This window comes from Eleginops maclovinus, chromosome 20, assembly GCF_036324505.1.
Source record: "Eleginops maclovinus isolate JMC-PN-2008 ecotype Puerto Natales chromosome 20, JC_Emac_rtc_rv5, whole genome shotgun sequence".
NCBI classification, from domain to species: Eukaryota; Metazoa; Chordata; class Actinopteri; order Perciformes; family Eleginopidae; genus Eleginops; species Eleginops maclovinus.
Window position 1 is genome coordinate 21,046,878 of NC_086368.1, and position 19,308 is coordinate 21,066,185.

The following is a 19,308-nucleotide window of genomic DNA, read 5'->3' on the forward strand; positions in this document are numbered from 1 at the left end:
GGCCGCGGTGACTGGCTGCCAATGTTGTGCAGTTTGATCTGTCTCTGCCTGGGACGAAGCCCTGGGCTGTAGACCTGAATAGACTTGTTATTATGGGCCATGCACTCACTCTTTCAGGGTATTGCAAAATGTGATATACCTTTCACATGGTTTAATAAAGGACTCCCAAATGCATTCCCAATTCTGATGATGGCCAGCTTGAGCTTTAGGGAGTCAGGGAGTGACTGAGTATTCTGCACTTGATAAATAAAATAAAAAAGTTTTAAAGCTTACAAAATAATGTGCCAACTGCCATTGATTACACACACTTAAACAGCACCACAAGCATCCGAAAACATATAGTGAATCTAATTGTACCACTTCTCCGCAGAATTCACTTTAACTGCTTCTGCACGTGATACACATGATTTTTTTATCATTATTTTTTAAATCTCAGGAGCGGTTTACTCATTTTCTTGTTGACTTGAACAGCCATGACCACAAATCAGGAGTCAGCACAATGTTAGCAGTGCCTGGAACTCCTTTATTACATCTTGTGGTAAAATATAAAGGATGTAGTTGTTTCGTTTGGACTTCAGCTTGATGTGGACGGATCCATCTTAAAATTCCTCCATTACTTTCGCTTGAGTGAAGCTCACTGCGTCAAGGACGGACTGTTCTCATGCATTCCTAACATAATACAGATGATATAAGGGATCGTTTCTGATGGTCATATTTTATGCCATTAATAGTTTATAAGTGTAGGGTTTAGTGTATCAATTCATCCAAAGGGGCTCCTCTTCACTGTGCCTACAGGATATTTACAGTGGTGATGCACTGCATAAGGTAGAGCCCGGAGTCATCTCTTCAAGCACTGTGACTCATGCAGTGGGCGCTCAAGGTGTATAAGCTATCTTTAAACTTCCATATAATGTAACTTTATAAATAAATAACAACGGGAGATGAGAAACATATTCAGCCGTTTAGGTTTCATAGCAGCAATTTCCATTCGTATTATCGTTGCCTATGGAAACTATCATAACCTTCAGGATGCATTTCCTTTCATTAAATTTGGTTTGTTTTCATCCATTAAATGTACATTGTTCTCGTGAAGCCATTTAATAATCGCTCTAATTTAATGCACTTTTAGAGATTGAGGAGGAGACAGACATCAGTCACTGCCTGCGGGGCTGTTCTGCTAACTTTCCACCTCATATGAACTGTAATGGACTGTGACGTTCTACTTCCAACATGCAATGACACCTTGGAGCGTACAGAGCGTGCACGGAGGCAGTGAGGCTGATGTTCGGGATTGGACAATGCTAGGACTTGCGAGCTGGCATGCTACATATGCTAACACCCTGCCAGACACACGTGCTGCCAACAAGAGGCAATTATGCAGTTAGGCTTAACACTAGGTAATACTCATTCCTGGGCTGGGAGACCTTGCTGCTGCCATGTTTTCCCTGTTAGCTGGAGGGAGGGGCTGCCACTGAATGACAATCACACTGAAAAAAATCAATGTTGACTTTGATTAAATGTATTATGTCAACAGATTTCACATAACTATATTAGGTTAGTTAAGAGCAATAATATTGAGTTGAACCTAATATTTTGTATTTAAACTTGATATAATTGCTTTCAACTAACCTAATATAGTTATGGCAAAACTGTTGACATAATAAATGTAATTAAAATAAAGATTTCAGTTTTTTCAGTGCTCATATTTGTATTACAGATGAATTTTACAGGAATCTGAACGTAAAACCGTTACTGTACAACACCAAAAGGCGTGAAACGAACACTATTCTCAATCTCTGTCACAAAAAATGTAGATGCTCCATTTCATATAAGGTCTTTATCACCCCCTGCTTCATACTGTACATTCAAACAATTAAATATATGCACTGTCAGTATGCAAATGCGTTATCAGTGTCCCTTATAAAGTTCCCTCCTTCGACTACAAGATGATGGATGATTTATTACAGCAGAGCTGGTTTTAGAGACTAATGGCACAGCCGCATGACAACACACAACTTAGTACACACACAGCTAATATTGTGTATGCACAGAGAACGAACACACACACTCACATAAATGCCACCTTGTTTAATCCTCCAGGAATCAGGGAAATTTGATTACTGTGACTTTTACAAACCCACTCCATATGAGAGTAGACATTCCATACATCAGCAGGAGGGAAGAACAAATAGAGGAAAGAGACAGGGAGACGTGGTGCCACTGGATAGAGATGCAGTTTGAGAGGAAGAACACTGGACACACACTGTGGTCCCCAGAGCAGAATGCAACACACACACACACACACACACACACACACACACACACACACACACACACACACACACAAAAAAAAACACACTGCACAGTGTTTCACCCTATTTCTATAACGGTAAGTGCGGAGAAACGGTATATTTACCAGTAAATGTATACATGTCCCAGGGTAAATCTTGTGAATGTGTACATTTCCAGGATAATGTTAGTGCAAAGCGATAGCCACAGCGTCATGAGACCCGCAGTTCTCTTACTATATGCTTTTTGTGGGGATATTAGAGGCGGAGCAATTTACTCCTTTTGCAAAGTTCTTGTAATAAACGGAGATCGTTGAGACATGGGGGACCCAATTTAATCAAATATAAAGACCAGAAAAATGGGTAAAGTTAAAATTGTGCATACTTGCACATTTGACCTGCATTGTAGTGTAATTACTGAATGAGGTTTGAGGCATTTTGAAGAGATTTTATGGCTTTTAAAGACAGATGGGATGTACTTTAAATTATCATTATGTCCCAGGAGCATTTCATGCACCTACATCCAGATATAAAAACATGTGAATATAAGCTACCCTGCTTCAAAATGAACGTTTTTAATCGTGAAACTCCATGAGGCCAAATAGCATTTGATAAATACTGCTTACATTGTGCAATAAACACGGCAGGAGATCTGCATGATAATATGAATTCTCAACTCATTAGCGAGGAAACACAGAGATTAACAGATTTACCTTGAGATATGCTAATGTTACACATTAACAAACTCTGTGCTTTATATTTCAAGTTTACGGCTAAATATTCAAATCGTACTTCTCCCAATATACACATCAAATGTACAGAGTGAATTGATAACAAGTGAAGGGAACTCAAAGCGGTTTGAAATAGCAAGGGAAGCTGATGTTATTGTATTTTTGCTCAACAACAAATGACTGTGATTTTGCAACTAAAGGACCGCATAATTTGACCAGTTTTAATCCAAAAAATTAGCCGCAGCCTGCAAGTAGCCTTTGGTGGGATGCTTTATCAACAAAACCAAACATTTGACCTCACAGCAACTTTATGCAACACAAACTAATGTAGTCTGAGACATTTTTGTAGCCCCTTTGCCAATAGGTCTGTGAAGTTTGATCGCTTTCAAATTAAATAAATACTTTTGCACAAATCCAACTTCCATTTTTGTGTCTTGTTAAAATGTTTACTAACTTCCTGGATTAGCCATGCTGCTAATAATGCTGCGGGTGAAATTCAAAGTGGAAACTTTGGACGGAAAACCCATGGGTAGATTACATCACAAATATTTGTGCAGTTTAGTGTTTTTTCTCACTTCAAACATATAACATTATTTTTTCTACCAGAAATAAGAGAGCCATAATATTTATATTCCGTGTCAGGATGCAATGTGTAAAAACTCTGTAGAGACTGAATCAACATTATGCAAGCAACAGCAAAAAGAGAAGAAAACACATGAAATATAAAATAGATAAATGCTATCATTGCAGAAATGAAACCGGTGAAATGCACACTGAATACTTGTTGAGGTTACGATGCTCAAATTACAGATCAATATGTTAGGGTGTATAGCACAGTTTTGTTGTCGGGCTGACATTTAGAGAGAGATTTTATACAGTATATACACACAATGATGCACAACAAAGAAACACAATTGTATTTATTTGACAGTAGGATATTGCTAAATAGTTGTAAAAAAAACTTGCATCAAAGTTGTGCTACCTGTGGTTTTAGACCTTAAGACTATATAAATACACAGCCAGAATGTAATTAAACAATTGCATAAATATTGTGAGAAGGGATTCCACATATATTATTGTTTTGTCTTTATTATATCCCCTTTAGCTCATGTAGCTACTATTGGGGGGCCCCTTCATATATTTATCCAAAACCTACAAATAATTTTTGTTGGACTTCAATTGTTCGCTTTAAAATAACAAGCATGTGCGGAAACCTTCATAAAACAAAAGCGCAGGGTATGAAATGTATAATATTTTCTGAAGTCATCAGAGAGGCATATAATTTTTACAAGTCTCTAAGCTCCAGATATTATTAAGTCAGAAAATGAAGATGCCAAGAAAACTTCATCAAACCCAAAAGGGCCCCGTGGTGCTTGATTTACAGCCTGATGTTTTGTTGACATCTCGCTGTTATTTGGGGATGTAAACATGCAAAATTGCCTTGTGCTACTGTACAATATATTTGACTCCTCACAAAGCCTGCGGAGTAAAAAGTTATCAAAGTTAAATACGTTATAAAGTTATCTTGCTCTACACATGCAGTACAAGCACTCAGAGAATAAGTACAAAGACCATATGTGTGTGTGTGTGTGTGTGTGTGTGTGTGTGTGTGTGTGTGTGTGTGTGTGTGTGTGTGTGTGTGTGTGTGTGTGTGTGTGTGTGTGTGTGTGCACATACACATTTTAATGCTTTATCTGTCTCCAATGAATTAAATCTAATTTACACAGGACTCTGATATTACAGAGGTTTTATGTGGGGACATTTAAGGATACAAAAAGTATTGTCTTCACTGCACAGCCTGGCTCCTTATTACAGCAGACACTGCTGGTCATTCAGTTCGTTTTGGTTGGGTTTGGAAGTTAAAACGCAAAGACACACTCAAACACAGACACAGACACACACACACACACACACACACACATACACACACACAAACACACACACACACACACACACACACACTCACAGAGACACACACACACACACACACACACACACACACACACACACACACACACACACACACACACACACACACACACACACACACACACACACACAGGCAGGCACACACTAACAGGCTGAGGCACACACACAGCACTGCCACGCTCACAGTCACACATTCCCACTGTTTAATATATTTCTGTGTCTCCAGTTAACAATATTTTGTGTCAAATTATAGTGGGCAAGATAAATAGTGGGTCTGTGCGGCTCGGAGAAAATAGAACAGGATGAAAATGTGGGACTTCCAGTTGGAAGAGAGAGGAGAGGAGGAGAGAGGAGAGGCAACAGACACCTGGCTTTCCCTGACTAGACTTGTAAAACCGGGGTTAATCTCAGCTCCTTTGTGAACTTGTGCATGGTGAAACATCTGCATGACTGAAACCAGCTGGAAACCTGACCCGCCAACAATCTGTGCAGCATCCACGCACATGTCCAATTTACCATGTATAGCCCCTCTGCAAATGAAAAGCTCGCTGGATAATTACATGTTTTCGAGATGGAAATTACATTCATGAATAGAGAGAATCTAATTAATTCTTTGCATTGCTGCACATTGGGTTCATATTGCACAGTGTGGTCAGGGGGACAGTACGGAGGTCTGGAGTTCGAGCGGAAATGGAAGTCACAGCAGACACAAAATGACATTGGGTGTTAATTGGGCTACGCTTGGCTCAGAGAGAGAGAGAGAGAGAGAGAGAGAGAGAAGAGAGAGAGAGAGAGAAAGAGAGAGATGGAGAGATAGACAAAGAGGAGGAGATAAAGAGAGGGAGAGAGGGAGAAAGAGAGCCTGGAGGACTAATTAGTGATTATAACTTGGCGCTCTCCAAACATAAAATATCTCTCAACCCAAAAGACAGAGGAATGATTAAAAATAAAAGAATAGGAATCACACACAAGGATATGCGTAAGACCCCTTTAGTATTGTGTGTGTGTGTGTGTGTGTGTGTGTGTGTGTGTGTGTGTGTGTGTGTGTGTGTGTGTGTGTGTGTGTGTGTGTGTGTGTATGTATACAACAGAAACATGTGTGAAGGCGTGTGTAAACTCGTGTGAGTGTTGGCTTCTTTGCCCCCTCATTAAACCACGCTTTACTCTGGTAAACGGCAACAGCACAGAGCTCAATGTCAACTGAAGAGGTTACAGCCATGGGCGAGCTCTGGGACACACACACTGACACGGATACACCGAGTCTCTGGCGAACATGTTATCTAACAAATGCACAAGCGTCGGGGCACACCCATTTTATTAGAAAAAAGGAAACTTGGAGTAAGTTTTCAAAGGCGTGCTACTTTTGTCTTTGTTCTGACACGGCAGACAAAATGGAGAGTGTCAGCCTCCCCCGGCCCCATGCCAGTGTGAGCTGGACATTAGCAATTCAAACATCAAACTCATAAATCAAGGGCACCCTTCGCCACAGTATAAATTGAGCACAGAGGCCTGGAACTGGCTGTCTGCTAACTGTATCACTCTGGGTTCCCATAAATGGATCCATAGTATTTTTTCACATAGTCTAGGAGCTGACATTTAACGGCCCTCCCCTCCTGTGTAACTTTCCCGCAGACATTTCTCCTGCCTCATGTTCTACAGGGAGAGAAATGGGAAATATCGTTATGAAAAGGAATACAATACATGCATTTTTAATCCAATGTATCTATTTAATGGCTCACAAACAACAATGATGACATGAATAATAAATTAAACATGCACACACACTCAGGAACACTCACAGATGCACACAGAGCTTTGTTTGGGCTGGGAAATGGAGCTCAGGCGCCTCAGCACACACAGGTGAGTGTGAGTGCTTTCTTTAACATTTTTTTTGGCCTTCACCAATTTTGATTTTGTACATGTTTGGCATTGCAAGCAGACGCAGCGAAAACTCTCTTTTCACCTTCGATGTACCGAACAATCACGAACAGCGTTTGTGTCAAACATGCAACATCGATCATACCATTAACAGGAGCATGCACGCACACACCCAATCTGTTACCATGGCAACTCATACCCTTGATGCAAACACACACACACACACACACACACACACACACACACACACACACACACACACACACACACACACACTCAGAAGGCAGATGGGCAGGGGTCTAAAATGTATATCTTTTTTGATCTGCTTTTCATCCCAGCAATCATGTCAGCGTCATGCGGTGACACAGAGAGACGTGAGCTCCTTTCACAATGAACACATTACTGCATGATGAGAGTGGCGCTCTGCAATATAACCCTGCTTGTTTCATATCGTACTATTTCATAGCATTAACACCAGAATAATGCCATCTTCTAACGCTTGCCTTCTGCGCCCGTACAGCGGAGCGACATGTGGAGCAGTCTCACACGCAGAGGCATTGTGGCACAGACGGCTGTCGCCCGTGTGATGTACTGAAGTCTGCGCCGACCCGTTTGACAGTTGCATCATTTGAAACGTAGTGGGGGAGCTGCTCTAAAGTAGAAGCCTTTAAAACGTGCTGCACAGTCGCACAGTGCGTGTTTCATAGTTTTAATTTTAAGCTTTCCAAAGGGAGTTTTACTCAGTATTCTACTCAGGTTTGATTCTTAAAATATAAGTATGGATGTCGAGAGTCCTCACAAGAGTAATCATTTCTTTTCATGAGTGTGAGACGCAGGACCAGACTCCAAAGTTGGCCTTTGTCTTCATGTGAAAAAGTTTGATAGCTTCCATTTCTGTCTTTCATGATGGAAGGGTAAAAAAGGCTGGAGCATCAGCCTGTCCACCTGAGTGTGGTTTGTTATCTAAAACTAGTCTATAGTCTATTACGATGGACAGATACACATACACCCCCAATCTATTATTGAACAAAAGGCTCACGCCTCCGCTCAGCCCTTCAGGGAGGAATCCATCCCTCCATCCCAGAATAATTTCACACATCAGTAGATACACAAAAGAGAGAGAAAGAGAGAGAGAGGGAGGCAGGAAGAGAGGAAAGGAAGAGAGGAAAGGACAGAGAGGAGGAGGAGATGGGGTAAAAAATGTATGGGGTCACAGCTCAGTGCTCGTGGGAGGCCAAGGTGTCGGGGGGGGGAGCCATGCGTGACAAAACAGAGATCAGAGGATCATATGCAATCGCGCACACGGGCGAGAAAACAAACGGACGCTCGCACACACACACGCACAGATTCCCACACACAGTCGAGACGTATGCATGCCAAGGAAAAGGTGAAAATAAGGACACATCAGATGAAGACTGGTCAGACTTAATCAGAGGCATCCAAACACAGAACTGTAATCTCTTTATCTTTCACACTCTCTCACACACACACTCACACACTAAAGATGATCCCAATTCTGCATGCAGACAACACTGAGGATGAGGAAACACAATACCAATTTTTGTATTCCTTATGCGTATGGAAATGATGAATTATATGGAAACCCACGACGGCACAAATGTAGCACACGCACGTCCAAATGCAGACACAGAAGTGTGTCCACACACCGAATAATTACAGGGCGTCTTCAACACACCATTTGCCCGGTAACACATTCACCACATTTCATGAGCAACATCTAAACCAGAACGATATTAGATTCGAACACAAACAAACACACACACATTGAGGGGACGCGACTGAATAAATAAATTGAAAGCTTCAAATTTGACAGCTGACTCGACAGCTGTTGGCCGATTTGTCTGGGAATCCGACATATAAAATTGTGTTAGGCCACAATCCACTGTGGAGCTACCCACCCTATGTGTCTAAAATGTGATGACCGACAATGTTCTCAATAAATGCCGCTGATGAAAACTATACGCCTTGCAATGTGCGCGGACAGATAAAAATCAACGGTACCACTTTACAATCAGACCACTCTTATAAAAGATTCATAAAGGTTTTATAATTAGGTTGTAAACACTTTATTAATCATTAAGAACCATTTGTAAACCAGTTCTAGTTTTCATACATCAACACAGGCTCACTATTTGGCAAGATGACTAAGCCTTCTATTGGCTACCTAACTTACTTCGTCTTCTTCATCAGCCGACATCCTCGGTATCTGTTGTTCACCGAGTTGACTCTCCCCCCATCCATCTTGATGTTTTGTTTATCTCTTGTCTTATTAAAGCGTATTAATGATTTATAAAGTGTTCACAACCTAATTAATAAATGAATTACAAACTATTCGTAAACACTTTTTAAGGGTATTCTTATTGTAAAGTGGTACCAAATCAACATATGTAGTGGAAAAGAAAATTCTTTGGTTGCAGCAGCTTTAAAATAATCTGGAGCTGTGCATATCAGACACCAACAAACACAGACTTAGACTGAAAAACATACATGCACTCGACGCACAGCGAGCATACAAACGGTTCTCCCTGTGAAAGCATCAAGCTGGAGGAGCAGCAGACACAATGGAGTGTTTAAGTATGCAGCAAACTTTATGCCTGGGTGGAAGAAGAGCTTTGAAGGAATCCGCTGAGGGACACCCAACCTCCCTCTGAACTGAGCCTGCACCTCCTCATCAGAGAGAGAGTGCAATGTGGAGAGGGAACGAGAGACAGAGGGTGGGGGGGAAGAGGAAATGAAAGATAAAGATAGAGGGGACGAGATGGTGAGTTGGAAGGGAGACAGATGGAGGGAGAGAGGCAGAGGGCAGGAGAGGTGGCAGCAACAAGGTCTACTCCCCGCGCCTTGTGCACAATTGCTCTTGGTTAGCTTGATGTGTGAGAGTCCCTAACCGGTAGCGGTCACGTTGTTCTGAACCGTACACACACACACACACACACAAATTCACTCACTCACTCACTCACACACACTGCCTATTCACTATTCAGTAGGCGCCGTGCTTAACTCCCAGTATGACCTTCATTGAGATGGATTGCATGAAAAATGTAATGACTTTCCTGAGAGAAAAACCACAGGCCAAATCAGCTTTGCATTGCATAATAATGCTGGACTTGGTAATCAATAACACAAACACACAAACACACATCCATAATGGAGTGCACAGCCTGCACATGGAGAAAATGTCTCAGCAGAGGCCAACAACATCACAATGGATGGAGCTAACCACCAGTGGTGAGCTGTGCGATGCATAAACAAGGAGCTATTGGCGATAAATGCCTGCATCCATTTCCACCCATCAAACACTTCCCTGAGCTAACAGCTTAAGTCTGGAACAACATGTGAAAGCTTTTCACACCCCAAATGTTTTGCTCGGGGTTATCTTTGGCCATGAATAAAGACTTGTCCCAACCTAATTTGGCTTCATTTTACACTGAGCCTCTTGGCCAGAAGCACACTTTAAGTTATCTATTGTTCATGCTGCAAATAGATGCTAATTTGGGCCCAGAACAGACTTTGTTAATGAGCGGTTTGTTTGAAATCAACAACAGTCAAAGCATACTAAAACTTCTGAAATGTGATAACATTAAATATAGTGAAGTGCAAAAAGCCCTTAAGTTACTTAAGGTTCTCTTTATGATGAACTCCTCCGGGTGCCTGGTCACTGCTTCTGTTGTTTATACCTCACAGACGCCTTTCCATTTTTTCCCTCGGTTTTTTGTTTTGTAGGACAACATTACACAATGTAACTAGAGCATCATTTTCACACATAACAAAAAGCAGCAAAACTATGAGCAAAACTGTGCCACAAATGTAACAGCTTTCTATGGTTGCATAGCAACAATGTTAGGCTCAGATAGCAATCTATATGCTACTGACCATAGGGCTGTTTGAACCCGGTGCCACTCAGAAGTGGAAACATTCAATCTGCAGTCTCGTTTCTCATTTCTAAGCCTCTAAGCCGTATATAGTTTTAGACCCAGGAGTCCCTGATTTCTACGCCTTAACCCAGGGTTGTTTGGATTACAAAGTGGAACAGACAGCAACACACCAAATGGAAAGTATATTCAGTGGGATTTTCTTTCTATGAGCACAGGTTGCTGTTTTTTATTTCCTAGTGTCACAGTTTTAGGGTCCCATAATGAAAATCTGCCATTGTGTTTGTTTACCTCCTCTTCATCTCTGGATGTGACATTAGCTGGAGATGAGTCACCAGCAGTGAGTTCATCTCATTGTCACAGATATTTCCCTCTCGAGTGTGTCTAAGTCTCACCTCGTTGGTGTTCCAGCGATGGCGCTCTTTGGGCAGAGAGGAACATTTGGGCAGACACTCCAGAAGCTTCTTAGGAAGGTAGATCTTCAACTGGCCGGGCTCATCTGCAGCAGAAGGGGAGGTGAGGGAGGTGACGATAAAGGAAGATAAATGAGGGATGAGTGGGAAGAGGAGAGGAATTTCTCATCAGACACAGAAGCATTGTGTGAGGAGAATAGCAATAAAAAAAGCAGCTTCTCTGGAATCCGGATGAATAAAATCATAACACTTTTATTGTGTAACAGTTTAATGGCTGGGCCTTAGGCAAGTGCATATGCACAAAGACTAGTTCATGACTATGAAGGACATACGCTCAGTCCAGTAATTAATTTGTGATTACTTGCTGGGATTTCCGTTTCATAAAAAATATAGCTGAGACTTTTGGACATAGCAGTGAAATGATTTCACTAAGTACGTTATTCCTAATGCAGGAACAGGATAACATGTATGTCTTAGTCATTTAAGGGTGATTCACAGTGATATAAGAGAAGGAGGGTTGGCTCTTTAGGGTACAAACAATAATTAAGTGTGCGGTGCGCAGAGGGAGCGGCGGTGCATTTATTTTTGGATGGCAGGTGGAGTTGCACAGCACACCTGTGGCAAAGATTGGGATTAGGAAGAATCCATTATCATACATTATCAGTGCATATGGGGTTGGTAGCAATCATGGCCAATCACATGGGCATCTTTTATCCCCTTTAAAAGCAATGCTCTCCCCACAGTGTTACACAGAAAGTTTGGTAATGGGAGTAGAGACTCAAGGCTAGCCCCTCCTGAGAGGAAACACATCTTCCGTTACAGAAGCTGGAGATTGAGTACAAATATACAGCAGCCAAAATGCTTCTACAGAAAGTTTAAATCATATTTGTGGATTCTGATATTTCTGGGAGCTTCATGTTTTTGTGCCAAGAAAATCTAGATCCTAACGCTAAACATAAATTGGTAACCTTGACTCTGTCTGCATTATTACCTAAAATAACAGATCAGATTAGATTAGTTTTAGATTACCGACACATTCCTCTTAAATGGTCTTTTAGTCTTTATTATTTACCTACTTTTATATTGATCTTAAAGGGTTTTTCATTAGTATAATTTATGAAACAGTTTTAATAGCATGTATGAAAGCGCTATATAAATAAAGCTTTATTATTATTATTATTATTAGTTATACAAATACAGTGTATTCCTCTATCATAAACCTCTATTGTTGTCCCAAAACAGTTCGTTTTCACATCAGTGAGCGCTGGGTGACATGTTTCTTCATTACCATGATGATAGGTACAGCAGGTTACTTTAAGTGAATACTACACACACCGTCCTGCTGCAGTAAATACTCACTGGAGCACGAAATCCGCAGCTGAATACAGCCTTAAATAAATGTACTTTTGACTTCTGTGTGTAACAGTCTCAACACCACAGTGTCCAGACGTTCAAGGAATTTGTTAAGCAATTACAGATTGTTGTTGAGAATGACAACAATAAAGAAAATGTGTCAATGTTATGCAATGTGATAACTGGTAGAAGTATATCTCACTGAACAGCAAAACATGAATAATATGAGTTTGTTTAATTTTAGCGAGACTTTAAGGATCTTTCATTGAATGTTTATGAAGTTTTATTCTGATCTGTTTTTTTGGCAGTCGGCTTTTGCTTCTGTTTTGATGTGTTACTGTGACGCACTTTCAAATTTATTTGACTTTTTTTTTTTAAAGAAAAATATTCTAAAAAACAAATATCCCCTATTTAGCCAAATACAGTTTTTTCCTCTCTCAAAAACCTCTAGTGTTTTCAAATTTATTTGACTTTTATTTAAAAATCTGCTACACAAATATAGTTTATCATTATGTTTTTTTATTATTGAAAGTGTGTTTCACTACCAAAGCTATACAGTCGGATGGATTACCAGGGCAAACTGCCCCTACTGCGCCTCTCCTCCCACTGCGGACCGCGGGGAATCACATAAAACACTGAATAGTTGCAGGTAAGGAAAAAAAGAAATCCCTCTGCGCCTCAGGAAGGTACTACTTCACCAACACACAGCACAAAGATAGAGCCCCTGGTGAGTGTATGTGTGTGTGTGTGTGTGTGTGTGTGTGTGTGTGCCTGTTTGTGAGTGTGTGCCCAACGGGTGTGCCGCTCAGAAGTCAAAGAGAGCAAGCACTCAAAGGTTATTGATAAGCATTTGAGTAGAGGGCGTCCATTCATGACTCCCCTGGGAAGATAGGAATTATACTCTACCTGAGGGCACACGACAGAGCGGAGAGAAAAAAAGAGAGATAGGTGGGGTGGGAGGGTCAGAGTGGGAGACAGAGAGAGGCAGTTAATGAAGAAAAAAGGAACTTAAGGAGAGAGAGAGAGAGAGAGAGAGCGCGCGGGGGGAGATTTAGAAACTACGAATCTTGCAAGGACAAGATATAGAACAAGGTAAGGTAAATAGGGAGAGTAACAGGACAGGAGTGGGGTCTGTGTGTGTGTGCTCATCGATGTCTGAGCATGTGTGTGTTTGTGTCAGTAGAAAGTGTGTTCAGGCACGTATGCTCCCCCTAATCAATTATGCATTTATTAATAGAAGGCCTGAGAAGACAAAATTTCAAACAGCTGAACGGTGCAGCAGCTTAGTTAAACAGCTGAATGGTGCAGCTTAGTTAAAGCCTAATTTCTTTTTTAGCAGCACTCCAGCCGCTCTGCTATGAATGCCAATCAGCGTTTAAACCCCACCCCTCCTGGCTATAACCCCCTCCCCTCCCCCTGCTGTTCTGAAGAATTCTCATCAGAGCCTCGCCTTTGAAATGTACCAGAACCACCACATCAAACAAGCCCGTCACACATGCGTAGGCACACACATAAACACTGGCACACACACGCTCAAACATGCAAACAGACACACACACACACACACACACACACACACACACACACACACACACACACACACACACACACACACACACACACACACACACACACACACACACACACACACACACACACACACACACACACAGCGCCTGCCGATCAAAGAATAGACATCACAGTATTTGTCCCAGAGTGGCATTTTTTTACCAGTGACCTTGGTACCGAAATCCCTTTCAAAGCACACCTTCATGGACACAAGCGTCATCTTAACCTCTCCTTACACTAACCCCCCTGCTGACGAGGAATGGAAGATCAACTTTGCAGATTTGTTGAATGCTGATGAGCTTTCACACCCCAAAGGGTTGTATCTTGTATTTCTTACAATCCTGAACCAGCAAATGCGTCCCTGTTTTAAATAATTCAGCCTGGGTACTGTCGCAAATCGTCTTTTCCATCTGTTCCAAATGGCTCTCGGTGGAGCTATACCATGGTGTGACACGGGGCAAAAACTCCTCTTCTGTTCCTGGCTACCCAGGAAAAGGAAGCATCCTGGGACACGGGGAAGACACATTTAAATATGTAAATTCAGTGCTGCTCCCATTTATATTTGAAATAATAAAACCGTTTCAATACCTGCATTGCTTCATGCGAGTCCCTTGGCAGTACCCCACGCATTCCTGTCTGTACATAGATCACTCACTAATCTAGTAAAAGGAGTCCAAAGTCGGAATGCTAATGTGGGACTTCGGGCACGTCATATAGAGGAATATGTGCTAAAAAGTGAAAAATGTTCGACCAAAGTGAAACATCGCTTTAGTTGCCCATCAAATGCTATAATTTAGACTGGAATCACGCAGAAGAGCGGCCTCTGACTGATGAATATTTTACCTAATAAAACTGTCATCTCCATATTTAACACAGAAACAAGCCAATGCCCTTGTGAGATGGCTGTCAGTTAATTATAAAACTATCCTCAGTAAAGAGAGAGAAAAACGCTCCAAATGCAACTCTTAACTCTCCCCCTACTGATATTAGGAGGCGTCAGGGGAAATTTTCACATTTTCCCCCTTTTTCGGAATGAAATTAATGTGACAGAAAGAAAGGCTCATTGCACAGCAGCTAGATAGAGGGATGGTGTGGGAGGGTGGAAGGGCAGGAGGGAGAAGAAAAGGGGGGGGAGCATAGCATGGGATGAGTGAGAGTGCAGGAAGAGGGAGGGAGAGACGGGAGGAAGAGGGAGAGCAGGGGGCGGGGGGGGAAGGGATAGAGAGATGGGCGTGCATGCTAATTTTATCATTCTGCTGATAAACTTTTCCTCCAGTAATCCTCCAGCTGGGACGTGAGAACAGATAGGAGACAGGGATAGGCTCGGGAAGTCGTATTAAACAGCCCAAACAGAACTCTCTGTTCTATGCCATTGTTTTATTTTAGATTTTCTCTAAATTCTTTATTTGCTATTTTGTGACAGTCTTGTTTGCTGTCTTCCCTTTCAACACAGGAAGAGGATCGGGTGCAGGTATGGGGCCATCTGCGCCGTTTGAGATGAAAAGGGTTTGGGGGATGTGCGTGGTTTTCCCATAGCTTCCCCCCTCTAAATCCATAACCCCCATAACAAAACCTCCCTAAGTAGCATGCCCCTCCGCTTCGCCACACATTTGTTTTTTTTCCTCCAAGTTGTCCCCCGAACGCACACACATTTATACACCGAGGCAGAGACATTTATCTGCGTCATGTCCTCAGAAATCAATAACCAATCAAAGCAATCATTGCCTTTATAGTCCGTCGAACACACCGCAGCAATCACACACATGCCCAGGATGTCACATGCACACACACCCATGCTGCGACCCCAGATTACACACTCCATCTCACTTTCAGTTTAACCAGGCCCATTGAGGATTATAGATACATAATGCCATGTGTACAGATTAGGTATGACAATAAACTACTGATAGCCAAAGTAAGCCCTGCCTTCACTGTCTGCAGTACTGTATGTATGTGTGTGTGTGTGTGTGTGTGTGTGTGTGTGTGTGTGTGTGTGTGTGTGTGTGTGTGTGTGTGTGTGTGTGTGTGTGTGTGTGTGTGTGTGTGTGTGTGTGTGTGTGCCCGTTAATACTGTTCTGGCATGCATGAATAAACATAATGTGTAACAGAGCTGAATTGGAGTGACGTCTCAGCACAAAGACACAGTGTGTGTTTGTTTTGTGTACGTGTGAGCGTGTGTGTAAGTGTGATCTGTTACAGAGCAGATGAGAAGGAGACCTCAGTTCCTGCATCACATCATTCTGCCAGAAGGCTTTTATACTTGCTCCCAGAGTCACCCGGCGCTACAGACAAACGTGCGCGCACACGCACAAAGAGTGTGAAGAGGGTTTGTGTGTCTCTTACTGTTGGCGTCAGTGTCGTCACTCTTGGGAGGGGTGTGTCCGGTGTATCCAACGGCAATCCTGACCATTCGCTCTGGATTTCTTATCTTCTTCAATCCTGCAAAGAGAGAAAAAGAGAGAAAAACGCATTTAGGAGACGCTCCAGACTTTGGTTTCCTCATCCTTCTCCTCTGAAGCTTGGAAACAAGACTCCAAGTGATATGCATGTGGGCTGATCCATTTTCAGATCCTCTAACTTGCCTCCATTGTGTCTCCTGATCGATTGGCCACAGTAGATGCACTGCCTCCATGTGTGTGACTAACTTGTACCAAGCTTTAGTTTCTCTTCTCTCTCATCATTTCTCTGTTTCCCTGACCACTGTTGCTATGATACAAAGTAGACCAACCAGCGCACAGGGAGATGGTCTTCCAGGCTATATGGTGGATATTGTTCGCATGCCCACTGGTGTACTCTGCTGATCAGCGCCACTCACATCTGCCAGGGGTGGGAAGCTGTACTGCTGTCTGCCCTGCCATGCATATGGCTTCGATTCAGCATGGCTTAGGCTGATAAATTATTACATCGTCTGTGCGTATAACACAGAAGGGGCAACGGACAGAAAGCCGTCATACTGTGAATGCGTGAGTCTGTTTGCCTGTGTTATTATTTACAGTAAAGGCAGGAGGATGGTTTTTATACGTATGTGGTACAGTGCCTGCTGATCTACCCATGGGCCATCTGTCTCATCGACAGTTCGAGTCTTTACACGCAACGGGACTCTCAACCCACGGCCTTCCCTTTGCCTCTGGCTGCACTCTGCATGCCGGCCTGCACGCTTCTCTGTATGTGTGTCTGACTTTCAAGAGCTGTACACCCGCATATGTGCTTCCCAAATGTTAAACACTACTTGTGTAGTTCAAGTTATCCAAAAATTGGCCTTTAAAGAAATCCTGCTCAGCATCGCTCTCTAACGGAGAGAGGTTTTGTATCACTTTTCTGAGGAAGAGATCAGAGGAATAATTTAAGAATAGTCCTATAATAAAAGTCTCTTCAGTGCTGTGTGTCATTTTAGCTGTTAGGTTAATGAGGAACTGCGTGTCATCCACAACACATTGAGCTGTTGTGTTTATTGGGAATGTGTGAGATCTACTTTTAGCAGGCAAGAAATAAAAAAAACAATGCTTAGAGCAGACTAAACCAGGGATGTTTATAAACAAATGTCAAACACACAGAGTAAGAAATAGAGATGTCATTAACCTAGGAATCAAGATGGATATGACATTGCCATGGTGATTTTGATCACCTTTTTAATAATTCATGAAAGACTGAAAAACACTCAGGAGGGTCTGAATGAAATGGTGGCTGTGTGTGTGACAATAATGACCCCTGAGAGTTTAGCAGAGGGACTACAAATGTAAACTACATTCTTATATGATATGACCTAAAACTGACTGACACACACACACACACACACACACACACACACACACACACACACACACACACACACACACACACACACACACACACACACACACACCTCACAACACCTCCCCCCCTCTCCCTAAATGCAGCCAGATTCTCACCTTCACTGCCTTGGCAACCATAAGCACACATCAAATGAACACAAACATAAACACACACGCCAAGACTGGATAGTGACTAAATAAATGCACAGCTGGTTGGGGAGGTTGCGTGCATGTCAGGCAAGGAAATCTACGATGCAATGGTCTATTTTATGCCTGAAGAGACACACACACACACACACACACACACACACACACACACACACACACACACACACACACACACACACACACACACACACACGGAAAGCATCTGAATTCCTTCAGCGTGAACCACTCTCACTGTCTCTTATCCACATCCCTTTTATGCAAAACGCTTGAAAAGCACTCATAAAGCAGCTGCTCAGGGGAAAGGCTGGCAAGCGTCGGATGGTGAAATGCTACCCTATCCCGACTCACTCACAGCCTATAGACGGGACAACTCTCCCCCCGTTATTTATCTGCTGTCGGTTGACCGTGCTCCACACAGCCGCTGGTTCAGCACCAGGGTCCGTGTTTTCGGGACGGGCTAGAAGAAAGGGAAAGCCCCGCTGTTATCTCTCTCCTCCTCTCTGCCTCCGTCCCTACATTGCCTCGACTGAACCTCGAATAGCAGGACTCTGCCACCTCAAATAAAACCCGTTATTTCTCTCTTACCTTCCGGCTTGTTTTCGGCAGCCATTTCCCCTCCGCCGCGCGCCTCATCCCTCCTCCTCCTCCTCTTCCTCCTCCTCCTCCTCCTCGACTCGACCTAGTGGTGGTGGAGGTGGTGGTGGTGGAGGGGGGTGGGGGGGACCACGCGCGTGCACAGAGAGGACAGCTCAAGGAGGGGGGCGGGGCAGAGAAGAAGGGGGAGGGGGGGCGAGCCTGCCGCGTTCAGCGAGACTATTGGTCCGCACCAAAGAGGACTGACAGCGGGGATCCGTGATGGTGACTCGCTGAACTCTCCATCCCTCCGTTTGTTCCACACGGTCCCGCCCCCCACCTGACGGTTACGCGCACTCTTCCTCGCTCTCTCTCCCCTCTCACGTCACTGAACGACGTCTGTATTCGAGGACACCTTGACAGCCTCCCACAGTATCATCATCATCATGCACATCATCGTCTTTTCTCTCTCTCTCTCTCTCTCTCTCTCTCTCTCTCACACACACACACACACACGCACACGCACACAACGTAGGCCAACACATTACATTACAACATTCAAGATTCAAAGGCTTTATTGTCAATCTGATCGTCAGTCCCAGGCTCCTATGCAACATAAAGATAATAGACAGAGACAACTAAAACACATTTTAAAACAATTTCAAAAACAATGCAAGTAGAAACCGAGTAGAAATAAAATACTGCAAGACCAATATGCAATG

General features: G+C 42.9%; 1 protein-coding gene across 6 annotated transcripts in view; it reads right to left on the bottom strand.

Annotated features, from left to right (window-relative positions):
• LOC134883217 (calmodulin-binding transcription activator 1-like) overlaps nt 1-18,718 on the bottom strand; it is a 53,529-nt gene extending 34,811 nt beyond the window's left edge. For all 6 annotated transcript variants that reach the window (XM_063911488.1, XM_063911487.1, XM_063911491.1 and 3 more), the window contains exons 1-3: nt 18,599-18,718; nt 16,398-16,493; nt 11,115-11,218 (exon numbers count right to left, since the gene is read on the bottom strand). In XM_063911488.1, the coding sequence (XP_063767558.1) occupies nt 11,115-11,218; nt 16,398-16,493; nt 18,599-18,623 (225 nt within the window). In that variant the 5' untranslated portion in view covers nt 18,624-18,718. The remainder of the gene's footprint in view (nt 1-11,114; nt 11,219-16,397; nt 16,494-18,598) is intronic.
• Between the last annotated feature and the right edge of the window lie 590 nt (nt 18,719-19,308).